At 43.4% G+C, this 21012-nt stretch overlaps 1 protein-coding gene across 4 annotated transcripts; it reads left to right on the plus strand.

Moving 5' to 3' along the window:
* The first annotated feature begins 1839 nt into the window (after nt 1-1839).
* Nucleotides 1840-9877, plus strand: pfkfb3 (6-phosphofructo-2-kinase/fructose-2,6-biphosphatase 3). Of its 4 annotated transcripts, none has more exons than XM_068586210.1 (15): nt 1840-2135; nt 3710-3838; nt 3987-4083; nt 4187-4253; nt 4359-4433; nt 4522-4578; nt 4693-4817; nt 4912-5119; nt 5211-5357; nt 5456-5560; nt 5788-5917; nt 6043-6170; nt 6370-6558; nt 6876-6898; nt 7446-8085. In XM_068586210.1, exons 1-15 carry the CDS (start codon nt 2057-2059, stop codon nt 7498-7500), a joined length of 1614 nt encoding a protein of 537 aa, XP_068442311.1. In that variant the 5' UTR covers nt 1840-2056; the 3' UTR covers nt 7501-8085. The 4 variants fall into 4 exon arrangements, with proteins under 4 accessions (XP_068442311.1, XP_068442309.1, XP_068442308.1 ...); XM_068586208.1 differs by lacking the exon at nt 7446-8085 and adding an exon at nt 8539-9877 and having other exon boundaries at nt 1841-2135; XM_068586207.1 differs by lacking the exons at nt 6876-6898; nt 7446-8085 and adding an exon at nt 8539-9877 and having other exon boundaries at nt 1846-2135.
* The last annotated feature ends 11135 nt before the right edge of the window (nt 9878-21012 follow it).

Consider the following 21012-nt stretch of genomic DNA (forward strand, 5'->3'; position numbering starts at 1 on the left):
TAATGAGGGAGGAGAGAAAGAAAGGGGCTTTTTTTCTGACCGTTGCTTTCATTGTGGGATGATATTTTAACCTTGTTGTTTCTTGAACAGGTATTTTATATGAGGCCATCTGTGATGTTCACTCTGGAACAGCTGACAACTACTGTTCGAACCTTAAACAATGTGTTATATTTGATAAGCCTATTATATGTTTGTTTTTTATGCGACAAATAACAAATTACTCATCCTCTGATCGCTTTGTATCTTGGTGTATCTGGCGTGATTAAATGTTCAGCTCTGAATAACTCATAGAAGTCTCCTGAACCTCCACATGTCAGTGTGATTGAAAATAAATGTCTGCATAATATTCAAAACGCTTTCAAACCAGGAAGATTAAACAATGTGTTGTTAAGAGAGAGACAGAGAGATGTCAATCAAAGAACATTTCATTCCAGACTAAAGACTGAATCAAGTGTTTTCATCACAAACAATATTTTAATTACCTTGTGCTCAGCCGGGCCCCCTTTGGATTCACAGCTATTTTAGGGAAAGTTGGACAAGATGGACAGCTAGTTTATCCCCCTGAGACAAAATACAAATTAAATCACTGTCAAACTCTCTGTATTTGCATAACTAGGTGAAACGCTTGATGTGCAGGAGAAAACAATAGAAAGACAGGAAGGAGTCTTACTGTAAATGAAAGGAAGGTGATTATCTTATTGTATTAAACAGGGACACTGCTTCTGCGCTATAAAGTTATCCTTCCTGCACTCTTTTTCTTTTCTCATGCAAAGTTTCAAAAGAGTCTCACTATCAGAACAACCAACATAAAACCAAATCAAATTTAACAGCCCCAGTTTCTCCTCCCAAACACTTTCTGTTGAGACTGTGACTCAACTGAATACACACACCCACTGCAAATAATTAAAAATAAATTTAAAAAAAAGATTTAAGTTAGTTTAAATAGGGTATATTAAGGACAAAGGTGAGTATGTCAAGGTGTGTGACACCCAATCAAACACTCTGAACTATACACAATGATGTCACGTAGCATATTTTGATGTAATTCATCAGGAGGGTCTACTTCTGCTTAAAAATTCCCCTGTTTAAAAGTCTTTATTACGCTTGGATATAAACATGTTTGGTAATAGTGGGATATTGGATAACTATATACTTGCTTTTTCCATTCTGACTCAATGGGCCACCTCAGTATGAGGAAGGAGACAGGAGGAGATGATGTGACTCTCTGCACGTTTCCTCTCAGACTGAAGAGCTGAAGTTGAAGCAGCAGCCATGAAATCATCATATACTGCTACTTCTCTAACCTTATTTAAAAGATACAACAAATCCACAACACATGGCTTTAAAACATTTAAAAATGCATATATTTAAAATTCCAAAATTAAATAATAACAGAGATTAAATATAGCTTACTGTCTAATAAAACATATATAATATATATACATATATTATATATATGTATATATATATATATCAAAATATATATATACTATATATATGTATGTATATATATACATACATATATATACATTGTATATATATATACAGTGTATATATATATATATATATATATATATATATATATATATATATATATATATATATATATACAGTGTATATATATATATATATATATATATATATATATATATATATATATATATATATATATATATATATATATATGTATATATATATATATATATAATAAACAAATAACGTGCCCGCAGAGAGGCGCTATGGCAGCCTCTGTGTGAATGTACATCCACATGTGTGCTCGCGCGCATGTGTGTGTGCGTTGGCTTTCGTCACCGCAGTCACGTTGTTCGGCGCCCGGGCGGGGTTAAATAGCGGATATGTGTCGCAGACCGGCAGATTAAACGGACTCAACGCGTGCTGTAGACGTTGAGAGAGCTCGAGCGCTTTGCACCTGGACGGACGAGGCTCCTGCTAAAACAACCGGCGTCTCCTTCGCGGTCCTTTTCTTTCTCTTCCTCCGGGATCTAACTCAACGACTCGGTTCTCGTGTACTGTTCGGCTCCTCAGTCCTGAAGGGATGCCCAGAGAGCTGACCCAGAACAGGATCCAAAAGATCTGGGTGCCCACCAAGGATGACAAGCCGGCACCCCGGAGAGGTAAAATTTCATGAAACGTCTGGTATTCATATGGGTTTTCTCTGATAAAGTATTGCTAAATAATTATATTCTTAGCTTTATTAATGTGTATGACATTTTCTGTCCCTACAAAACTAAATAATGAATACTTATATTTGGTCTTAAAGTACTTTGCAGTGGACAGCTGCGTGATTTTAAAATCTCTTACGGCTAACTTAAAGCTAGCTTAGCGTGTGTTAGAGCAGCGTGGAGCACACGCCTCTGCGACTTATTTTCTCGGGGACAAATATACAGCGACAAAGTGTTGTTTCTGTAGAAGTACATTGAAATTTATTCAACATGTTCACTCCCAATGTTCTACTAACGCTAATATTTCCCGCCGTGGTTCCGCCGTGATACAACTGTCCACCCACACCGGTCTTTTGTCGGTTCATTGATTAGCGGTCCTCGTCAGCACGCGCTGCACGTCACAGCCCTCCGGTCGCCATGGTTACCCGTGACCCCTCTCTTCTTTCTGATGCTTTTGAAGCGATGCCGCGTTCCAATTGGTCGTCCGGCAGCGCGCGTGCATCGCGCGACCCTGTCGCCGTCTTGCTGCTGGCTTTACACCAACCAGACCACAGAGAAGAGAGGCGACTGTTGAGGGATGTGTCCACTGCTGTACTGCAGTTTGTACAGCTGTGGGATTTAAGTGTAATGAGATGAAGGTGTTAAACCAGAAGAGACTGCTTTCATCATGACTGAGACAGTTTTATGCAGAGTTGAATCAGACACTTTGATCATAATCAGGACAGTTGAAAATAGTTATGGTGGCTATATTTAATGCACAGCGGTGGGATGCTGTACAGTAGGTGAGCTGGAGATGGCAGAGAGGAGAACGGGGAGGGTTGAGGCGTTGATGAACCAGTTGTCCAAGGGTAGACTTAGAGTGTGATCCAGTTTTCAGTTTAAGCGACGTGGCTCTTTGTCATGCAAACAAGATTAGCGAGTATTAATTAGCTCCCAGGGCGATGAGTGATCACTGACCCTTTTGAAGCTGAGGGAATGTGACACCAAAGGCATTCCCTGCTTCAGTCAGACGCCCTACACAATAACACACGGCATGTTTTTCATGTAGTTTCGACGCCCTGCATTCTTCCCGCCTAGACACTTGTTTTGGGAATCCAGGGCAACATGAAGCAACCTGCAGACCCATGCAGGGCGTGGGGTGTTATCCTACATTCGGTCATGTAAAATCAAACTTCTGGGTCAAGCAAACCCGTCCAGAGAGCCCCAAAAGTGGGTCATATGTGCAGCAGTGAGCTGGGAAGTGTGAAGGTGAAAGCTGATGGGGGCGTGTCAGCATGGAGAGAAATAGAAATTATAAGTGAAGGGTTGTTTTACTTAATGGGTTCAGGCAGGTTTGAGGCTCTTGGGGGGCAGCTGTTATTTTTGTGCCAGCTCCCTGGCAGCCGGGGACTGGGCCCTCTCGGGTTACAGAGCTTAAGATGTTCATCCAGTACTTTATGTCCTTCGCGCCTTCGCCGACTTGTTAAGGAAGATGTGTAAACTGCTGTTAAAACGCATTTCCCTGCCCTTGCTGTCCTTCTTTGCAGCGGCCGCCGCACCACACTTCGCCAACCCCCCCACCGTCATCGTGATGGTGGGTCTCCCGGCTCGAGGCAAGACATACATGTCCAAGAAACTCACCCGCTACCTCAACTGGATTGGCATGCCCACCAAAGGTAACACAATACTCACACACAAGTCTGTTCAGTTGTTGACAGGATGTCACTTAAAGTGTTTTTGTCCAGCAGAATCAAGTCATGTTTTTGACTCCAGGACACTGTGTTCATGCTATTTGTTGCTTCGTCTTCTCTGTGTGTGTTGTAGTCTTTAACGTGGGTGAGTACCGCAGGGAGGCGGTCAAGAACTACAGCTCTTATGACTTCTTCAAGCCTGATAACGAGTGTGCCGTGAAAATCAGGCAGTGAGTTCAACACGTAAAACAAATCCACATCCATAGTGAGTGATCCACTGTTTAATTTTTTATTAATAACACAAAATTAAAATCTCTTTCGCTCTTTGTTTAGGCAATGTGCCTTAGCAGCCTTGAGGGATGTCGAGTCCTATTTGAAGGACGAGGGAGGCCAAGTAGCGGTGAGTTTTCCATCATGCATCTCGCGTCTTTTAAAAAGTTTTTTTTGATTTTAAAAACAAAGAAAACACATTCTCTTACAACGCCTTGTCTTGTCCCTTTTACAGGTCTTCGATGCCACGAATACAACAAGAGAAAGGAGAGACATGATCCTCCAGTTTGGCCGCGAGAACGACTTCAAGGTAAGTGTTACTACGGCTACCTGAGGAGTCAAGGCACGGCATCTTTGTCACCGTGGTAAACATCAACCACTTTTCTTTCCCCTCACAGATCTTTTTCATTGAGTCCGTGTGCGACGATCCCAACGTCATCGCGTCGAACATCATGGTGAGTCTCACTTGGACGTCACAATGGAGCTTAACGCTGTTTGAAGTGTCATGACTATAACTCTCTGGGATCAGGCGTGTTTTTTGCCGTCTGACAATCCTTCTGCCTGCGCAGGAAGTAAAGGTGTCGTGCCCAGACTACCGGGACTGCAACAAGAACGACGCCATGTTGGATTTTCAGAGGAGAATTGAATGCTACAAAACCAGCTACCAGCCTCTGGACCCCGATCAGCACGACAGGTAAATGATTAGCATTGGTTTTTGTCGTGACTTCTGCGATGTCCAATACAAACTCGCGACATGAATCGCTCACCACATCCTGTCCGTCCTCCAGGAATCTCTCCTTCATCCAAGTGATAGATGTGGGTCGGCGTTTCCTTGTCAACCAAATCCAGGATCACATCCAGAGCAAGATTGTCTACTACCTGATGAACATCCACGTCCAGCCCCGCACCATTTACCTGTGTCGGCACGGAGAGAGCACCGACAACCTGGAGGGGCGGCTGGGCGGCGACGCAGGCCTCTCGCCGCGGGGCAAACAGGTACAAGCAGCCGCAGATGGACCAGTAACATAGATTTTGAACATAATCAACAAACTTCAGGTGCTGAATACTGTCCCTTCCCCCGCTGTAGTTTTCATCTGCTCTGGCTCGGTTTGTGGAGGAGCAGCAGCTGACCGACCTGAAGGTTTGGACCAGCCAGCTGTGTCGCAGCATCCAGACCGCGGAGCACTTGGGAGTCCCGTACGAACAGTGGAAGGCTCTCAACGAGATCGACGCTGTGAGTATCGCACTAAGTATTGCACCGCATCACGCTGCCACGTAAAGTGTTGCCAAACTGAAACTAACAATCTAATACTCATTCTTCGTTCTTTTTAGGGGATGTGTGAAGAGATGACGTACGACGAGATGAAAGATAAATATCCGGATGAGTTTGCTTTGAGAGATGAAGATAAATACTACTACCGCTACCCTGCTGGAGAGGTACACACGGCGTCTACACACACCGAACCTAAAATACAAATCATTTATTTAGATTTTGGTCATTGGCCTTTTTAAAATGATAATTGATTAACCATGATCCCAGTATTGAGCTAAATGATCCAGATTATAATTTTAGATATACAACTTTACTTCCAAGGTATATGATGTAACTCCGATCAAATGAAGTTTAATTATTAACAACCCCACCCTCCCGATCCTGATTACAGTCCTACCAGGACTTGGTCCAGCGGGTGGAGCCGGTCATCATGGACCTGGAGAGGCAAGAGAACGTCCTGGTTATCTGCCACCAGGCCGTCATGCGCTGTCTGCTGGCCTACTTCCTGGATAAGAGTGCCGGTGAGTACAAGTCCTTCAAACCCTCTAATTTTTGTGTCATAATGTTAAAATTAGAGTTATGACACTCCAATCTGATGCATCCGTGTTCACGTCAATGTTTTTTCCCTCTTCTTCACGTATTCCAGAGGAGATGCCGTACCTGAAGTGTCCACTCCACACGGTGCTGAAGCTCACCCCGGTCGCCTACGGGTGCAAGGTGGAGTCTATCTCTCTGAATGTGGAGGCGGTGAACACCCACAGAGACAGACCGGAGGTAATGCTTGATAAACTGGAAATATTATTCCCGTCCACACACAGAGCTAAGATCATCGTCACATCCTGTGTGATTATTGTGGATGACGGTTCATTACAACAGATAAAGATAATTGATAAAGATAATGATGTGTCTACAATATTTCCAAACGCCGCTTTACTCTGGAGTCTGAGCGTCTTTTATATTGCTGACCCTGCAGGAGGTGAGATGGGGTCCTGGCACCTTGATCAGGCGGAACAGTGTGACTCCTCTGACCAGCCCCGAGTCAAACATCAAGAAACCTCGCATCGACGACCTAGACGAGGCTTCGATCCCAGAGCTGCCGCCATCCGTCGCCTCGCTGGCTCTCTGCAGCCCCTCACACCTCCCTCTCGCCCTGGCCGGACAGGTAGCTTCCTTTGTATAAACACACTTTCATTTCATGTCAATGCATATGTAGCGGTACTAGGGTTTAGCTCGTATGGGTCTCTTAAAGCCAGAACCCAATTTATTTAGACTCAAGTCACCAAAAGAAAGAGGTTCGTGTTTCTACCGAGAATTCTCTTATTAGGATGGAAAACCTTCTGAACAGCATTTAGGACATAACGAGGCGCTGAAAAAACCCATTTCCTTCATCTGTTTCCTCTCTGTGTAAACAGCATGCATGTTCACTCACTTGTTTCCTGTCCTCTTTTGCTGCACTGCCTTCTCCTCGGCACCTTACAGCACTGGCTGGGCAAAGTTTGCCTGTAAGTATTCGCTCAGTTCTAGTTCTGGCTTCTCGCGGTTTCTTTTGTTTTTGTTTTCTCGTCTCATCCATCCACTCTGTTTCTGTCACTTTATTTTCCTTTCATGCGTTCACTGATGACAGTTGATTTCTGAGAAAAAAGTCACACTTTTTCACACTAAATGTTAAATTACGCAAAGAAATATTGATTCACAAAAGTCATATTTACATTACGTGGATATGTATTATGAGTGCATTGTATTTCAGTGTACTAACTTTCTGCCTGAACATGCTCGTACAGTAAATCTGTCATGTTCCAGGCTTGAATCACTGGAACATTGTTTTTAGGAGTACCAGCGCTGTTTGCTCTCCGTAAGGGAAAAGTAAAGAAAAGCGTTCATGCTGATCTGTTCATGAGGAATCTTCACTTCCCAGCTTGCATTCCTGTGGCCGTCGTCATTGTTGTTGTCCTCACAATCTGCTCGTAGTAGTACGCTGACTCATGCTGACTTTCCTGTTCTTGTCTCTGTTTTTGGTTTATTTTTGGCCCATTCTTGTCCTCCTTAAAGACGAACCATCCTCCAATATCTGAAAGTGGTTTCACTCTTAGTCTTTCAAAGGTAAACTTACCGTAGCGGCTTTGCAGTTGCTTCATATTGTAGTTCTGGCAGCTCCCTCGTCTGACGCTAATGACGTCATATTGAATATCTCCCGACTAGGCTGAACCAGATTCACTCTTTAGTTAATGCTCCTTTGGACTTAAACCATTAACTTATTTAGCAATAACTCAAATGTAACGCGCTAAAGCTAGCTGCCACTAGATGTGCTTGTTTTGTGCTCGTGTAAAAAGGGTCATTTCTCAACAGCTTCTCCTCCATACAGAGTAACTCGACTCTAAAACCATTCGCTATATGTGAACAGTAAAACAACCATTGTTGGCGTGCTAACAAACTGACAATGTGCAGAAGCTAAATTAAAAGTATTGTTGGTTGTATCAAACAATCAAAAGTAAATGTTTTTAGGAGGGCCAAACTATGATAATATAGTCTAATTTAGCAAAAACACAAATGTACATGCTAAACCCAGCCAATATGCACTTATTTTGAGCCCAACAAATGTATTCACTGATGGTTTTCTGACAATTTTCACAAGCTAAATGTAAAGGCTATGGGTCTGGTTTCGAAAAAGCAGCTCTTTTTTTTTTTTTTTTCTTCAAATTTCGTATTTTTTTTATTAAGTTCGTCAAAAATTAGTCTCTGCCATAGTCAACCAGCTAGTTTTGCTGGCACGGTGGAAAGGCTTGGTTGACTGGAGTGTGAGGATCTTGTCAGCTTCCCGCCTAATCACCTCGGGATTAACTCTGTACACACGCACGCACAGTCAGCCGCAGCAACCTGTTCATACTCATAAACCCAGTGATAGTTTCCACGCCCTCTCAAAAGATTTGAGGAATCAGGTCCAAAGACAACACAGGTGATGTAACTTGCGGTTCAGGGATTACACCACGAGAGAGAGTATTGTTTGGCCAGAAGATGTTTGTGCACAGTCTTCTGAATCTCTGGCGACCAAAATGTGACTCGTTGCACAGTCGTAGTTGCCGCAATGCAGAAGTCGTCTCAAGCCTTAACGTGTTGGTGGCGCTTTCTTTTTTTCTGCCGACAGAACCTGAGGAGGAACTCATCTATCCTCCGTGACGTCCTGCAGCCCTGCCAATGAAACTGCACCGACGTCATCGCGCGGCTCCGAAGGCCGGAAAGTGGATCGCTGACAAAAGGCTCACTGCTTATGAACCGACAAGGAATAAGTTAAATCAAAAGTTATTTTTCAAATTGTTTTGTCAGCCAAGGACACAAGCAACCATACTTTTTATTATTCAAAACGGATCTTGATTATTTATTGCTGTCCCATCAGATATTTCTGTTTAAACACGTCATAGCGAAGCATGACCCTTAACATCACGTGTACGATGTTTTCTGACTGAAAGAGGAGAACTGTGACTCTCTTAAAGCGACAGCCCTGTTGCGTCTCATAAAGACCACTTTCTCCTGGTTTAATATTTTGGAGAGACCAAAGACCAACCTTTACGGTGAGGTAAAGTCTCTCAGCCCATCCTTTTTTTTAAACTTCTGATTGCACTGTTAATGACAAAAGAAGAAAAAGGATATAGATTTTAAGTTTACATCGTAAACTCTTTGGCACTTCTTCGGAAGCACTTGTTTTTAATGCACTTTTTTTTTCTTCAAAAACGTGTGCAAAGAAAAAGCATTATGATTTAATCCTTTATTTGACACTATAAAATAAGCGATTATTTTGCACAATCGGGATAAATTTGTATTTGTTTTTTGTGTCTGTTTGTTTTTTTCATCTCACGGTAACGGAGGTGATTTTTGCCGTAGAGTGCCTGTAGCGCTTGTTTCGCAAGCCTGACGCCGCTTCTCTTGCTCGAGAAGGGCCACCACGTTTCACCTAATAACTACACATATCACGTCGATATTTAACTTTTCAGTTTGACTATTTGTTTTGTGTAGTTCCGATGCTACAGCGCATGCCGATCCTTGGACAGTGTTTTTAATTCTCATGTTAATTTCGCTCGATGTCCTTTTTGCTGCCATGCTACGCACAAATGTAAGCACCTATATTTTTCTGATAACGATGCGTGCTGTTAATATCTTTGTGAATATGAATGTACAGGATAACTGCATAGCTGACTTCCTCGGGAGTCTTTTGATGAGCGCGTAGAAGTATTTTTGTACTAATGGAAGGCCCGATAGGCTGAGAAGAAGATGCTGCTCGCCTCAAACTTTTAACATTTCTGCTCGAGATACTTGAAAATGTGTTTTTTGTAAAAACTGTTTTATTATATTCTTTATTTATTTTTATGTAGTTTTGGATGCTTGGAGAGAGGCACCTTGTTTAAATCAGAGGACCGTGCATGAGAGGACAGTATGTTTTACAGTTGATTTTGCATCTGCTGGACCAATAAATGAACTCCTGGAACAAAGTGTTTGTTTGCTTATTTTCATTAGTCCAAGTCCAACATTCGTGTTTCGTCTACTCTTATCGTGTTTCCTTTTATGGAGTTAATCTGCAGCGTGTCCTTCTGCCACTATCTCACCTATTCACGAGTCATGAGTCACACACCGTGAGAAGCACGGCCCTTATCCGGCCAATCCGGAGTCACAGCGTGCGTTCAGGATGTTACTGTGAAATTACAACCCTCTCTTTTTCTCCTCCTCTCTCATTCAAGTTCCGTGGCACATACAAAAATAAAACTTTTGTGTGGAGAGTGCTAAGTGAAAATTGACAACTTTACACAGTAAAAATAAAGGAATAAAGACCAAATCTACATTGTGTTTCTGAATTTATGCAAAGATGCAGAAGACTTGGGCTGCCCACACACTACAAACCCTTTGCAAACCCACAATATCTTAAAAATTACAGAGCAGCAACACAGTTATTTCTTTTAGCCATCCTATTTTTATGATGTTTGTGTTTCACAGACTTTTCCTACAGCGCCACTGTAAAGATGACACTATGTCGAGGCTTGTCGTATAATGTGTTACTTCCGATTAGACATCGGTCCGTGTGTCTACGTGCTTAGGAGCTTGTGACTTTTTCCACCACTTTACAGATGCAAACGAGCTGGTACTTTTACTACTTCCTGTTTTACAAATGCCTTTTCCACAGTGGTGAGCATTTTGCTGCAGTGCAATGTCTACGAAAGAGACTAGCTGCAGTGAATCACTATGCAGAGTCCTATGAACTATGTCACACTCACAAATGTTACAAACAATTTCTTCCCACCTGAAATACAAATACGTCTCCCGGCTACGGAAGATGTATTTGACATAAATTGCTGCTGAGTAAGCGCCACATTTTCACTCTTTCATTCACACAACCCAACACTCATTGGCATTTACCAGATGAATGCAATATTTCCTAAAGCCTGGCTCGTGGGTAGACTGTGTGTCATGGCTCATACTGTGGCCAGAATGACTCTCGGGTCCACGACTTGCACACACGTACGTGACCCCTGACCTCTGCATTGAGAACGTTACTGAAACTCAAACCTACTTTGCATTCTAACTTTGCATGTTGTTTTTCCTATTGGAGCCCTCTGACTATGCGAGCGTCTGATTGCGTCAGTGCTTTTTAATAAAAAGCATGTTGTGAATTAAGATCCTGGTGGCTCAGCTGAAACGTGCTCAGTCGAGAGGTGGGCTGTGGTCTGGTGTTGGTTATGCTGGTGTGTGTGTGTAATCCCTGTGGGAGAGAAGAGTTGCTTTGTCAGCGTATGACTAGTATGTTGGCTCTGTGTTTACAGGCAGCGCTAAGCCAAGCAGCTCCACAAATAGCTGCCTAATGCTGCGCTGATGAAGGATTGCGTGTATGAACCAAATCACTCGGGTTAAATGCACACAGAGTCATGGAGTTTGGTCCAGTTGGTCAGAGGAGTCGAGTGCACCAAGACCTCAGCACCTTTCTTAATTGTGGGCAATTGAAAAAATATCTAAAAAAAGGTCTACAGACAGTGATTCACCGTCACCAGGTGACTCACACTCTATCTGTGTCGCTCCTCATCATGACTCAGCAGCTCGTCGTCCCCTATACCTGCTGAGCTCCTCTTATGAGGCGGTCATGTGTCCCTGGCCCATTTCAGCTCAAAGTAATCTACGTGTGTGTGTGTGTGTTTATATATATATATATATATATATATATATATATATATATAAACACACACACACACATTTACATACACATTCACTCAGATATTAAGTATTTGACACATGCAGACACAAACACACAAACATTCACAGGCGATGACATCACTGTGGATTTGTTCCCCGGGTGGCACTTCTGCAGTTTGGACAATTTGGGAGAAGCTGATTTGAAAACGTATATTATTATATTTAATTAAAAAATCAGCTGTAACACCTGTGTAAGAGTAGCAAGTGAAACATGTCCCGACAAGTAACGACTAAACGGTGTAAATGATTTGCTAAATGAAGGCTTTTGATACATGGTTGAACATTTAGGAGCCAGCTTGTTAAAATCTACGAATGAATTCATTTGCAAATAGTAGAAACTAAATGGTTGAAATATCTAAGCGTTATGGATAAACGGTCTAATAATTAAGGCGCTAAAACGTAACAGATCGCTAGATGGATGACATCTTTTGCTTAACATAAAGGCTGCTGAGATAAATGGTTAAATAATCAGCCAAACGTTTGAAATAGATCAAAAATAATGGGATGAATGGTTGAAACGTCCAACTTAATCTGCCACTGAGTGGTTGTTACATGAATGAAAATGATTAAATTCGAATAGCAGGCTTTGAACATGACGGGGAGTATTAATTTATCCATCCATCCATTATTAATCCATCTGACTAAAGAAGGCTGGGAACAGGCTCACATACCTTTGTACCTGCTGGTCTTTAGCTTCAAACGGGCGGAACTGGTTTGAACCAGAATAAAGCAACCTTTATGAACGCAAATTTAATCTGTAAATCAACATGGCATCTGATTTTTGTTTTATTTGCACAAGGGGCCAAAGTGTACGCCTCTGCCTGGACGTCATATAACACTCCGAAACAAAAGAACTCCTAAGGGGGAAAACCTGAACCCCCCCATCAGTCCGTCCTCTGAGCTGTGTAGTAAATATATGAGTTAACAGCATACGTACATGCTCCAGTTGACCTTGTGTTTGTTATTTCGGTTTTGTAAAGAATGCTAACGTCCATTATTGGCGTGGTGGAGTGAAAACGCATCCCTCTTTCTTTGTGCAGAGGCCATTAATGGGGAGATTTTGTGCTGAATGGAGCGGATAAGTCACTCAGCTGGCCTTGAATGGAGCATAGCCGATTAAATAGACCGTGTGTGACTCTTGAATACACTGGCGCTGTAATAAAAGCTCTTTTACGTGATCCTCTGCACAGTCCCATCACTGTCACAATTATGTTCCTTTCCACGGTGACTCATCCTTATAATGGATTTCACAGCAACTCTTAACTTTAACTGTTTACTCACCATATTTAAGTTGGTCAAACGGCAGCAGAATTACAATGTGAAAAGGGGCATATATGATAAATACAAGCGTTTGTTTAAAGTGTATTTTGTGACCGGCTTTAAGTAAAATATGATGTCATAATACATCTCAGTTGCTTTTGTTGCATCCAGTTCTGTCTCCCAGCTGTTACAAGCTGGAGAGCTACGATGTGTTTATCTCCCTGCTTTTAAATATAACTGAAGGCACTGGGAAACAAAGGTTGGTACTCACACTTTACCTTCAATATACAGTCCACACATGAGCATTATCCATGAAACGTTATGGGATCGTGTACAGCGGAGTTCAACAACAGGAAGTCGAGTAGGATGAGAGGTGACAAAGATCCCTCGCTGGATTTGATGGTGCGGTTACGTGGAATGTGCTTTATTTCTTTACTCATCCCCTCGGGGGAATCGTTCTCTGCATTCAACCCATCCTTCTCCCAGCCACATCCTGTTTCTCTCAAAGATACTTTCTGATGCAAGAGCAGTGTGCTGCCGTGAGGCGCGCTCAGTGCCTTCAGACATGGTCAATAAAGCTGATTCTGAAACTACAAGGAGACCAGGGATTGGACCTTGTGGGTCCAGGACGACCACTCTCGCCCTGAGCTGCAGCCGCCCCTTCACACTGCAGAGCCGCGGCTCCACCAAAAACAACTTGGGCTTAAAAAAGAGCCAAGTTAAGAATAGAGGACTGGCTGCGATGGAAAGGGAAAAGTCTCTCCAACAGAAATGAAATAACATCAAACATTGAACTAAATAAGTGCCCCATCATGCTGCTGGGTGAAGTCCAACACTTTGTTGCCTCAAGGCCAAACAGTTGCAGAGGCTGCTGCTGCTGCTGCTGCTGCTGCTGCTGCTGCTGCTGCTGCTGCTGCTTGGCATTCATCATCCCACTGTCATGCAGAGAACAACTCTCATTGCATCATATATCCCCGCAGTGTGTGTTGCCATAAAGCATCAAACATGTTTGTTCGGAGGACTTCAGAGGACAGGCGTCTTGGCAGTGGAAGCGTTAACGTCCCTCCCTTTGAGCCCAAACAGACTCGAGATCAGTCGCTGGATTGAACAAGTGCTACATCTTGCCAAGGTGGCTGCAGCACCTCAAAGGCTTTTGGTTTTGTTGGACAACAGCGGCTTACTTCCCGTTATATCGGTGTCCAGACTCTTCTTTATTCCTCGCCAAGTAAATGGATTCGAGATGGCCGACTAATAGGATTGCGTCAGGCTGCAGACACGCCAACATTAGGACGGAGAGGAGGAGGTGAGACAGGGGCAAAGACGAGGAAGGAAAGAAAGTAAACGAGGACGGAAGAAATAAAGAGGAAGATGGGAGAAGTTTGATTTTTAGAGAGAAGGAGGAGAGATGAAAAGAAGAAGGGATGAATAGAAAAGACGGGACAGATTCAGATGAAGAGGTTTGACCAGTGTGAGCAGAGTCACGTACACTTTCTCCTTCTGCCCCTGGCTTCCTCTGTTGCCTCCTTCCCTTGCCCTCTCGACATGAATAATCAAGAGAGTGATGTGTGGAGGCTCACGTAGCTCTCAGCATGACAGAGAAGTACGAAACCCCAAGACGGATTCCACTGCTGGGGAGAGACACCTACGCAGTGATTCATCTCAGAACATTGAGAAAAGAGGATGAGAACATGCAGGGTTTCAACGTGGACGGGTGTGATGTACGAGGGAAATGAGAGAAAAAGAGTTCCAGGGGAGGAATGATGTGCTGGTTAAAACACCTGTAGAGCCACAGCACACATATGTTTAAGTATTCTGTCTAATTGATTATTTGTCCTCTTTGGGGCAATGGAATAAGATGTAAACACAGCAATACACAAATATGCCACCATGGACACCCTGCAGGCTTTATTAATGAGAAACATCAGCATTACTTTTGAATAATATTTCCATTTGACTAATATTCACTCTCCTTTTAGCTCTGGTGTTGGTCTCCACCAAGTCCTGGAGGATAAACATGCTCCTTCAGCTAAACGCTCCGCTATGGGCACCAGTTGGTTGCTAAGTTTGTCTGCGTGTAGTTTAGTGTAGAAGCGTACCGTGATAGTCATATAAGTCTAAGCCCTTTTTTTTGTGTGGAAAAAAAAAAATCATAAATACATGTTACCTCAGCAATGAGATCATTTCTTTCTCTGTGGATGTTTGCAGAGTGACGTTCCACTGTTTATTATACAAAACATGTTGATGAACTTGGACCTCGTGGCCCATCTTTAACCTCCTGCGTCCCGCACTTTGCATAAGGTTTCACTTTCACTACTAACAGTATGCATGCGTGTGTCCGCGGTGCTAATTTGTGTGCCGCGTGAAAGTATTCACACAGCCTGAACCGACTTCCCCTCTGCTGGTGACCCAGACGGGTACCAGCAGGCGAGCTCACTGATCCGAGGCGGCCTGCAGCTGCTGTGCTGTATTCCAGTAGCAGAGTGACGGACGCTTGCGATCACAAAGTTCTCTATCCCTTTTTCCTCAAAGTGTTGCACACGTTTAAAGCAAAACTGCACAGTGGCGTTCGAGTGTATTTAACATTTTGCGTCACCGTGAGCCGCCAAACCTTTCCTCTAACCTCACCTTTTAATACAGAGGGCGAGTAGCACCCTGGGGCGAGGCAGATTGGCGTAAACGGCCTCATGCCACAGGTCCAACGCACCCGTGAAGCCAATAGTACACTACTCTGTGTACCAACAACTGCTGGCATTTTACTCCTGAGGCTTTTAGTTAATGATCTTATGCAAGTGCAGAACGGCAGGAGGTCGGCCTGCAGAGCCGTGCTGACATTAGTGGCACTTAGTGTTCACCCCTGGACCCGAGTAGCAGGGGTGAAAGCATTACCGAACAGGGTGCTGCATACTATTCCCTTCAGGTCAGTTTGATCCAACAAACTTCTAGTTAACTATTTCAACTCTTACTTCAACTCTAACTTACTTTGAAGCTTTGATTTCCAAGTTTATTCACCAATTGTAGCACATTATTTTAACTAGTTATTATACCTTCATCTAATTATCTAAACTTCTCTGCTTGCTAACTAAGTTTCACACTCTCCCAATCAAATGTTTTTTCTTCTAGTTCGTTTGAGCAATGTGTCCACGTCGGCGCTCGGCTGCAGAAGTACCCTCTGCAGAACCTCTGGCTGAGTACACAGTGAGCCAAATATAGTTTATGAAATACAATCACATCAGCAGGGACACAAGAAACCACACAAATGTGATGAGCTGAGGGCTCTGCTGACCTGTGGGAAATGTCCATTGCATTAAGCACACAGCACGAGTATGAACGATAACGTCTACTACCCTGGAATGCTAATGAGATCAAGCTGAATGCACTGCAGTGTACTTCAACTGTGACCTTTGCTCTGAAGGACTATTGAGGAGAGCCACAAAGCGAGCAGCATCGGCGGCGTCGGAAATACTTAGGAATTTGGGAAATTGAACATCTCACGTCCGACGCCACGACACCTGGTGCCCAATTTGACCTCCAGGGTGTTGTCGCTGCCTGGCTCAGAGGTACAAATCCCCAAATCAATCGGGTTCATTGCAAAAGAGCTGTATTGTTCTCAACTACATCCTCGATGTTGGGGAAGCAGCGCTGCATCTGACACTGAGTGCAGCACAGTGGCGCTGCACACACCGTCTGATTCCTCTGGTGGAGCGTGACGCGCGTGAGGTTTTTGACTAAACAGTTTCTTTTGCAATAAACGGACAGTTTGCGTAGCCAAGTTGCGACAAGTAGCTTCTGCAAATGTGAACTCTCAGCTTGAACTCAGCTTGAACTCAGCGTGACCTCGCTCAACCCACCACCCCCGCTGTACCTTAGAAAATATCACCAGCTCAACCTTTGAATAAAACCGAAGCTATAGCCGGGGGGCCGTGTGTGGATCTGTTAAGCCGCTCATCGATGTCGGACTCCTCCGGCATCACAGGAGGTGAATTTTTCCGGGAAGCCTTTGACCTCTCTGATCCTCTGTCCTCTCCGCTGTAGGGCAGCTGTAATGGTCTTACCCAGGGTCCTTTACAAACCTGCTCTCTGTCTGCATCATCATCCCAACGAGTTAAGTGACCTTCAACATATGACCGTGAACATGAAGCCTTCTTTCCTCCAGTTCCTTCGTGCTTCACCCCGTGTCCGCTCCATTGGCTGATTGATGTGATTCAGTGTCAACCTCCAGAGAGAACCTCTCACCCTGCAAGCAGACGTCAGGTTTGTCCTTGACTCTGCACTCAACTGCTCCTTAATCCATGAGTGTGGGAGCAGGTTCCAGGCTTTACATATCATGACGCTATCTGCTCTTAGCGGCGGTGGATCCTCTTAGCTGACTGTATGGCCCTCTGACATAACCCGGTCACTGTGCGATGCATTAAGACCCGGTTCACCGGGTACATCTGACGTCAGCCGTAGATTCTTTACGCTGCAGAATAAAATAGTCCTTCTGAGACTTATCAAAACATAGAGATGCCCACGATTACTTGAAACTACACGTCAGATCTGAGTGCAGCAGCGTCTTTGGAAGCGTACCACACAAACCAAGCTATCGCTCAAACTGTCCATGTGTTATCGACATTGTGCTCTGCTTATGGACCGCATCTCTGTCCGGTCCACAGCTGCATGACGTGTGCAGATGTTCCAACATCCCCCGTCACCACCAGACACTGATGAGGGGGAAGACAGAAAGACAGGAGCACATTCAACCTGCTGCTCCGCTGTTTCAGGATAACACTGTCTACTGTACCAGCACATTACACTACACCATGCTATCTGAGACCCCACTCACTTCTATGTATGTATGCGTGTGTGTGTGTCCGTCTGGAGGAGGGGGCCATGGGTAATATGTCCGTCTGACCCGTCTTGTGGTCTCTCTGTGATGACATCTGTGCGTCCTGTTAAATTCATGAGGTCATGGCATCTATGTGACCCGAAAGCCGATTGCACGATCGCTCGTACAGATTACAGATAACAAAACATGGAAAAACCCCACCACACACACACACACACACACACACACACACACACACACACACACACACACACACACACACACACACACACACACATACACACACACACACACCCTTTTTGAAGGATTCCCAGCATGACTCACTTTTACTGACCACACAGATGAGTCATTCAGACGCTCACGTGACAGGAAGGAGGATGTCCCTCTTGCTTCCTCTGAATTGTTTCATGAATTTTAAGAGTAAAAAATAGTTCATGTTGACCCACTGAAGGTGCCTGACCTTCTCATCACCAACCAATACATCTAAAAATACTTTAATGTTATAGTTTGTAAATGAATAAAGTGGAAATATTTGAGAATTGCACAGTAGTCGTGTAAATGTACATCATAGCCTCCATGTTGACCGGATTGGAAAGAGAGGCCCTGCTGCCAATCAGAGTGAACGCCGCAGTTGAAAGAGTCTCATTTATTCAATAAATACCACACTTTTATGTAACCTAAAAAATACCGGACACTTCCGATAAACGCAGTCCCTTCTGGTGATGATGCAACATCCTGGCATCGAGTGAGCGCAGCACCGAGGCCACAGGTTGCACCTTAGACACAGACAGGAATACAAACAGGAAATGTGCTGACTAAAGGATTATGGTTCAGCTGCAAGAGTGCAGTGTGCAGAGCAATGCAGTGCAATGTGTGTACGTGTTGTTATTGTTGTTGTTATATTTTTTTATCTCTGAATTATTTTGGTTTTTTTCCGTTTAGTATGAGGAGGTTTGCTAATTCTGCAGAGGATTTTCTGATTAATTAATTTTTTTTTACTAAAATAGCAAAAATAAAAATGTACAAAAACAAAACAATATCCATCCTACTTTCCAGGAAGCCACTGGTTAAAAATGAAATAACTGTATTATGTGTAACTTCATTTCGTTATCAATTACATTAACAATCTTGTAGTGTATTGTTCTGATGTGTTTTCAGTTGGATTGAAAAGATGCATGATATAATATGAAAGATAAGGAAGTAAAATACTATCATTTCATCCCATAACGTCATCCCACTGGAGCTTCCTGGATCTGAACTCTGTTCACCTGCCTGAATGTGTCGATCTCTGCAGCGTCGCTGCCACCTGCTGGTCACCTGAAGTAATGCCGCTAGACCGAGGAGCCCGCTTCCCCCGCTCCCTCCAATGAGGCCATGCTGGCTTGTGTGCTGAGAGGAAAGTTTCTCCCCTCGTTAGTTGTCTGGAGAGAGCCTGAGACAATAAACCCAATGACCTGCTACTGTTTCCTTGATGTGCTCAGAATACATTTCTGCTTTCTGGAAAATCAACGGCTGAACACGAGAGCATTTATAGAACTCCCTGTACAGCAGATTACATATTCATGCACTTATGCCACAGATAATGTCAGGAATATAATACCTAGATCATATTGAAGCGGTGAAAAAGGGAGAAGGGTACTTTTATTTAATCATGCACGTGACATGAACCGTGAGGTGCCAATTTTAGGATTGCACAAAAAAAGCTTTTAAAAAAATGTTGCTATCACGGTGGCAACTGCACAGTTACACAGTAAAAGGTCAGTGTCTCTATGAGGAGATGCAGAGTAAAGCTGTTAACCCTTTCTACAACTGTGTCTTTGATCTACGTTATTTATACAGACAAATTTAATGCTGTTGATTTCTTTATTCTGTAAAACTAATTGGGACAATGTCTTTGTTAGACAGCGTATAGAATCTGAGCTCCGTATAGAAAAGGCCGACAATCTTTAAGTTTTCTGAACACTGAAATATTAAATATGAAATGAGTCTGAGAGACAGAATACTTCCTGTGTCCACTAGATGGTGCTGTAGCGTTTAGGATGTGAAGAACCAGAACCAGTGAGTGTTACGCAGCTATGATACATCACACATAGAAAACATCAAATCATTAAAAGCCTTAAAAGAGACAAACTGCACTAACAAATGAGGTAATGATTTGGAGTCCATGAAGAAGATTGAAGCACATGTTCTTCACGGGACGTTTCAGAACCAAACGGCCAAAACGAGCTGGACATGAGGACATTTAACAGTCAACTTCAGGATGGTATCAAGAAATCTCTGGCGCCAAAAAACCCACAAGAGCCACTTAACCTCCTGAAAGCCAACTTTCAATCAACGTATCCCGATCAAGAGGTTCATTTCCAGAAGAACAATAAGGGAGCAGGTCAGAAACATTGTTCTGAATGTGCTTTCTATTTCTGTTCTAGGTTATGAAAACAATGTTGGAAGCCTCTAATCGAGAGACTTTAAGTGATATTTTGGTTATATTTATATATATATATTCAGGAGGGCAGGTGTGGTCAACATTGAATAAAAAAGGTCCAGTGGTTGGAGGCCGGCCAGCATATTGTGTTGTTTAAGAGCTCTTTGTGCTACGCAGACTTCCGCTGATGATTAGAAATGTTTTCTGAGATCTAAAAACAAATGTAATCCGGGAGGGAATGCGTTTCCTTCTAAATGTAATGGACAATTCAGTTGTGTTGTGTGGGAACATCATGTTTAAGCTGCTTTAATACGTTTTCTACATTCATGTTGAAAGAGGCAGAAATGGTTGTAGATACAGGAACTTCATAGCTGATTATATACACCTCCGTATGAGTATCGCATGTATTGCTGGTCTCAGATCAGCGCTCACAGATCAACCGGGATGGCTCCCCAGAGTCACACGGCAAAACGCAATGTTTTAAGTGTTCATGTGCTGCTGGGAAACGGGGCCCTCGTCAGTCCCAGAGACAGATGTTTTCAGGATAAATACTCTCACTGAGCTATGGCATGAAGTTTATATTCTTCCTGAATTTTCAGGAAAACTTTATAGTCAAGGGACATGAGTATGAGTCTGCTGTCAATCTTTTACCGATTTTTTTTTTCACACAAGCTCGTCAAAAATGTCTGCTTTTGATGAGGGCTGCTGATTTAAAGCCTTCGATTGGTCGAGTCTGGGAGGAGAAGCTTCCGGGTGAAGAGGAAAACATTCCTGAACCAAATTAAAATGTTGCTGACGGTCAGAGAAGGAGAGCAAAACATGAACTATTACTTAAAATCAGGATGTTTTTTCCATGTGAGATGCAGCAAGATGCAGAACGC

Source organism: Clinocottus analis, unplaced genomic scaffold (assembly GCF_023055335.1).
Source record: "Clinocottus analis isolate CAN_PGR_092001 unplaced genomic scaffold, fCliAna1.0.p SCAF_20, whole genome shotgun sequence".
NCBI classification, from domain to species: domain Eukaryota; kingdom Metazoa; phylum Chordata; class Actinopteri; order Perciformes; family Cottidae; genus Clinocottus; species Clinocottus analis.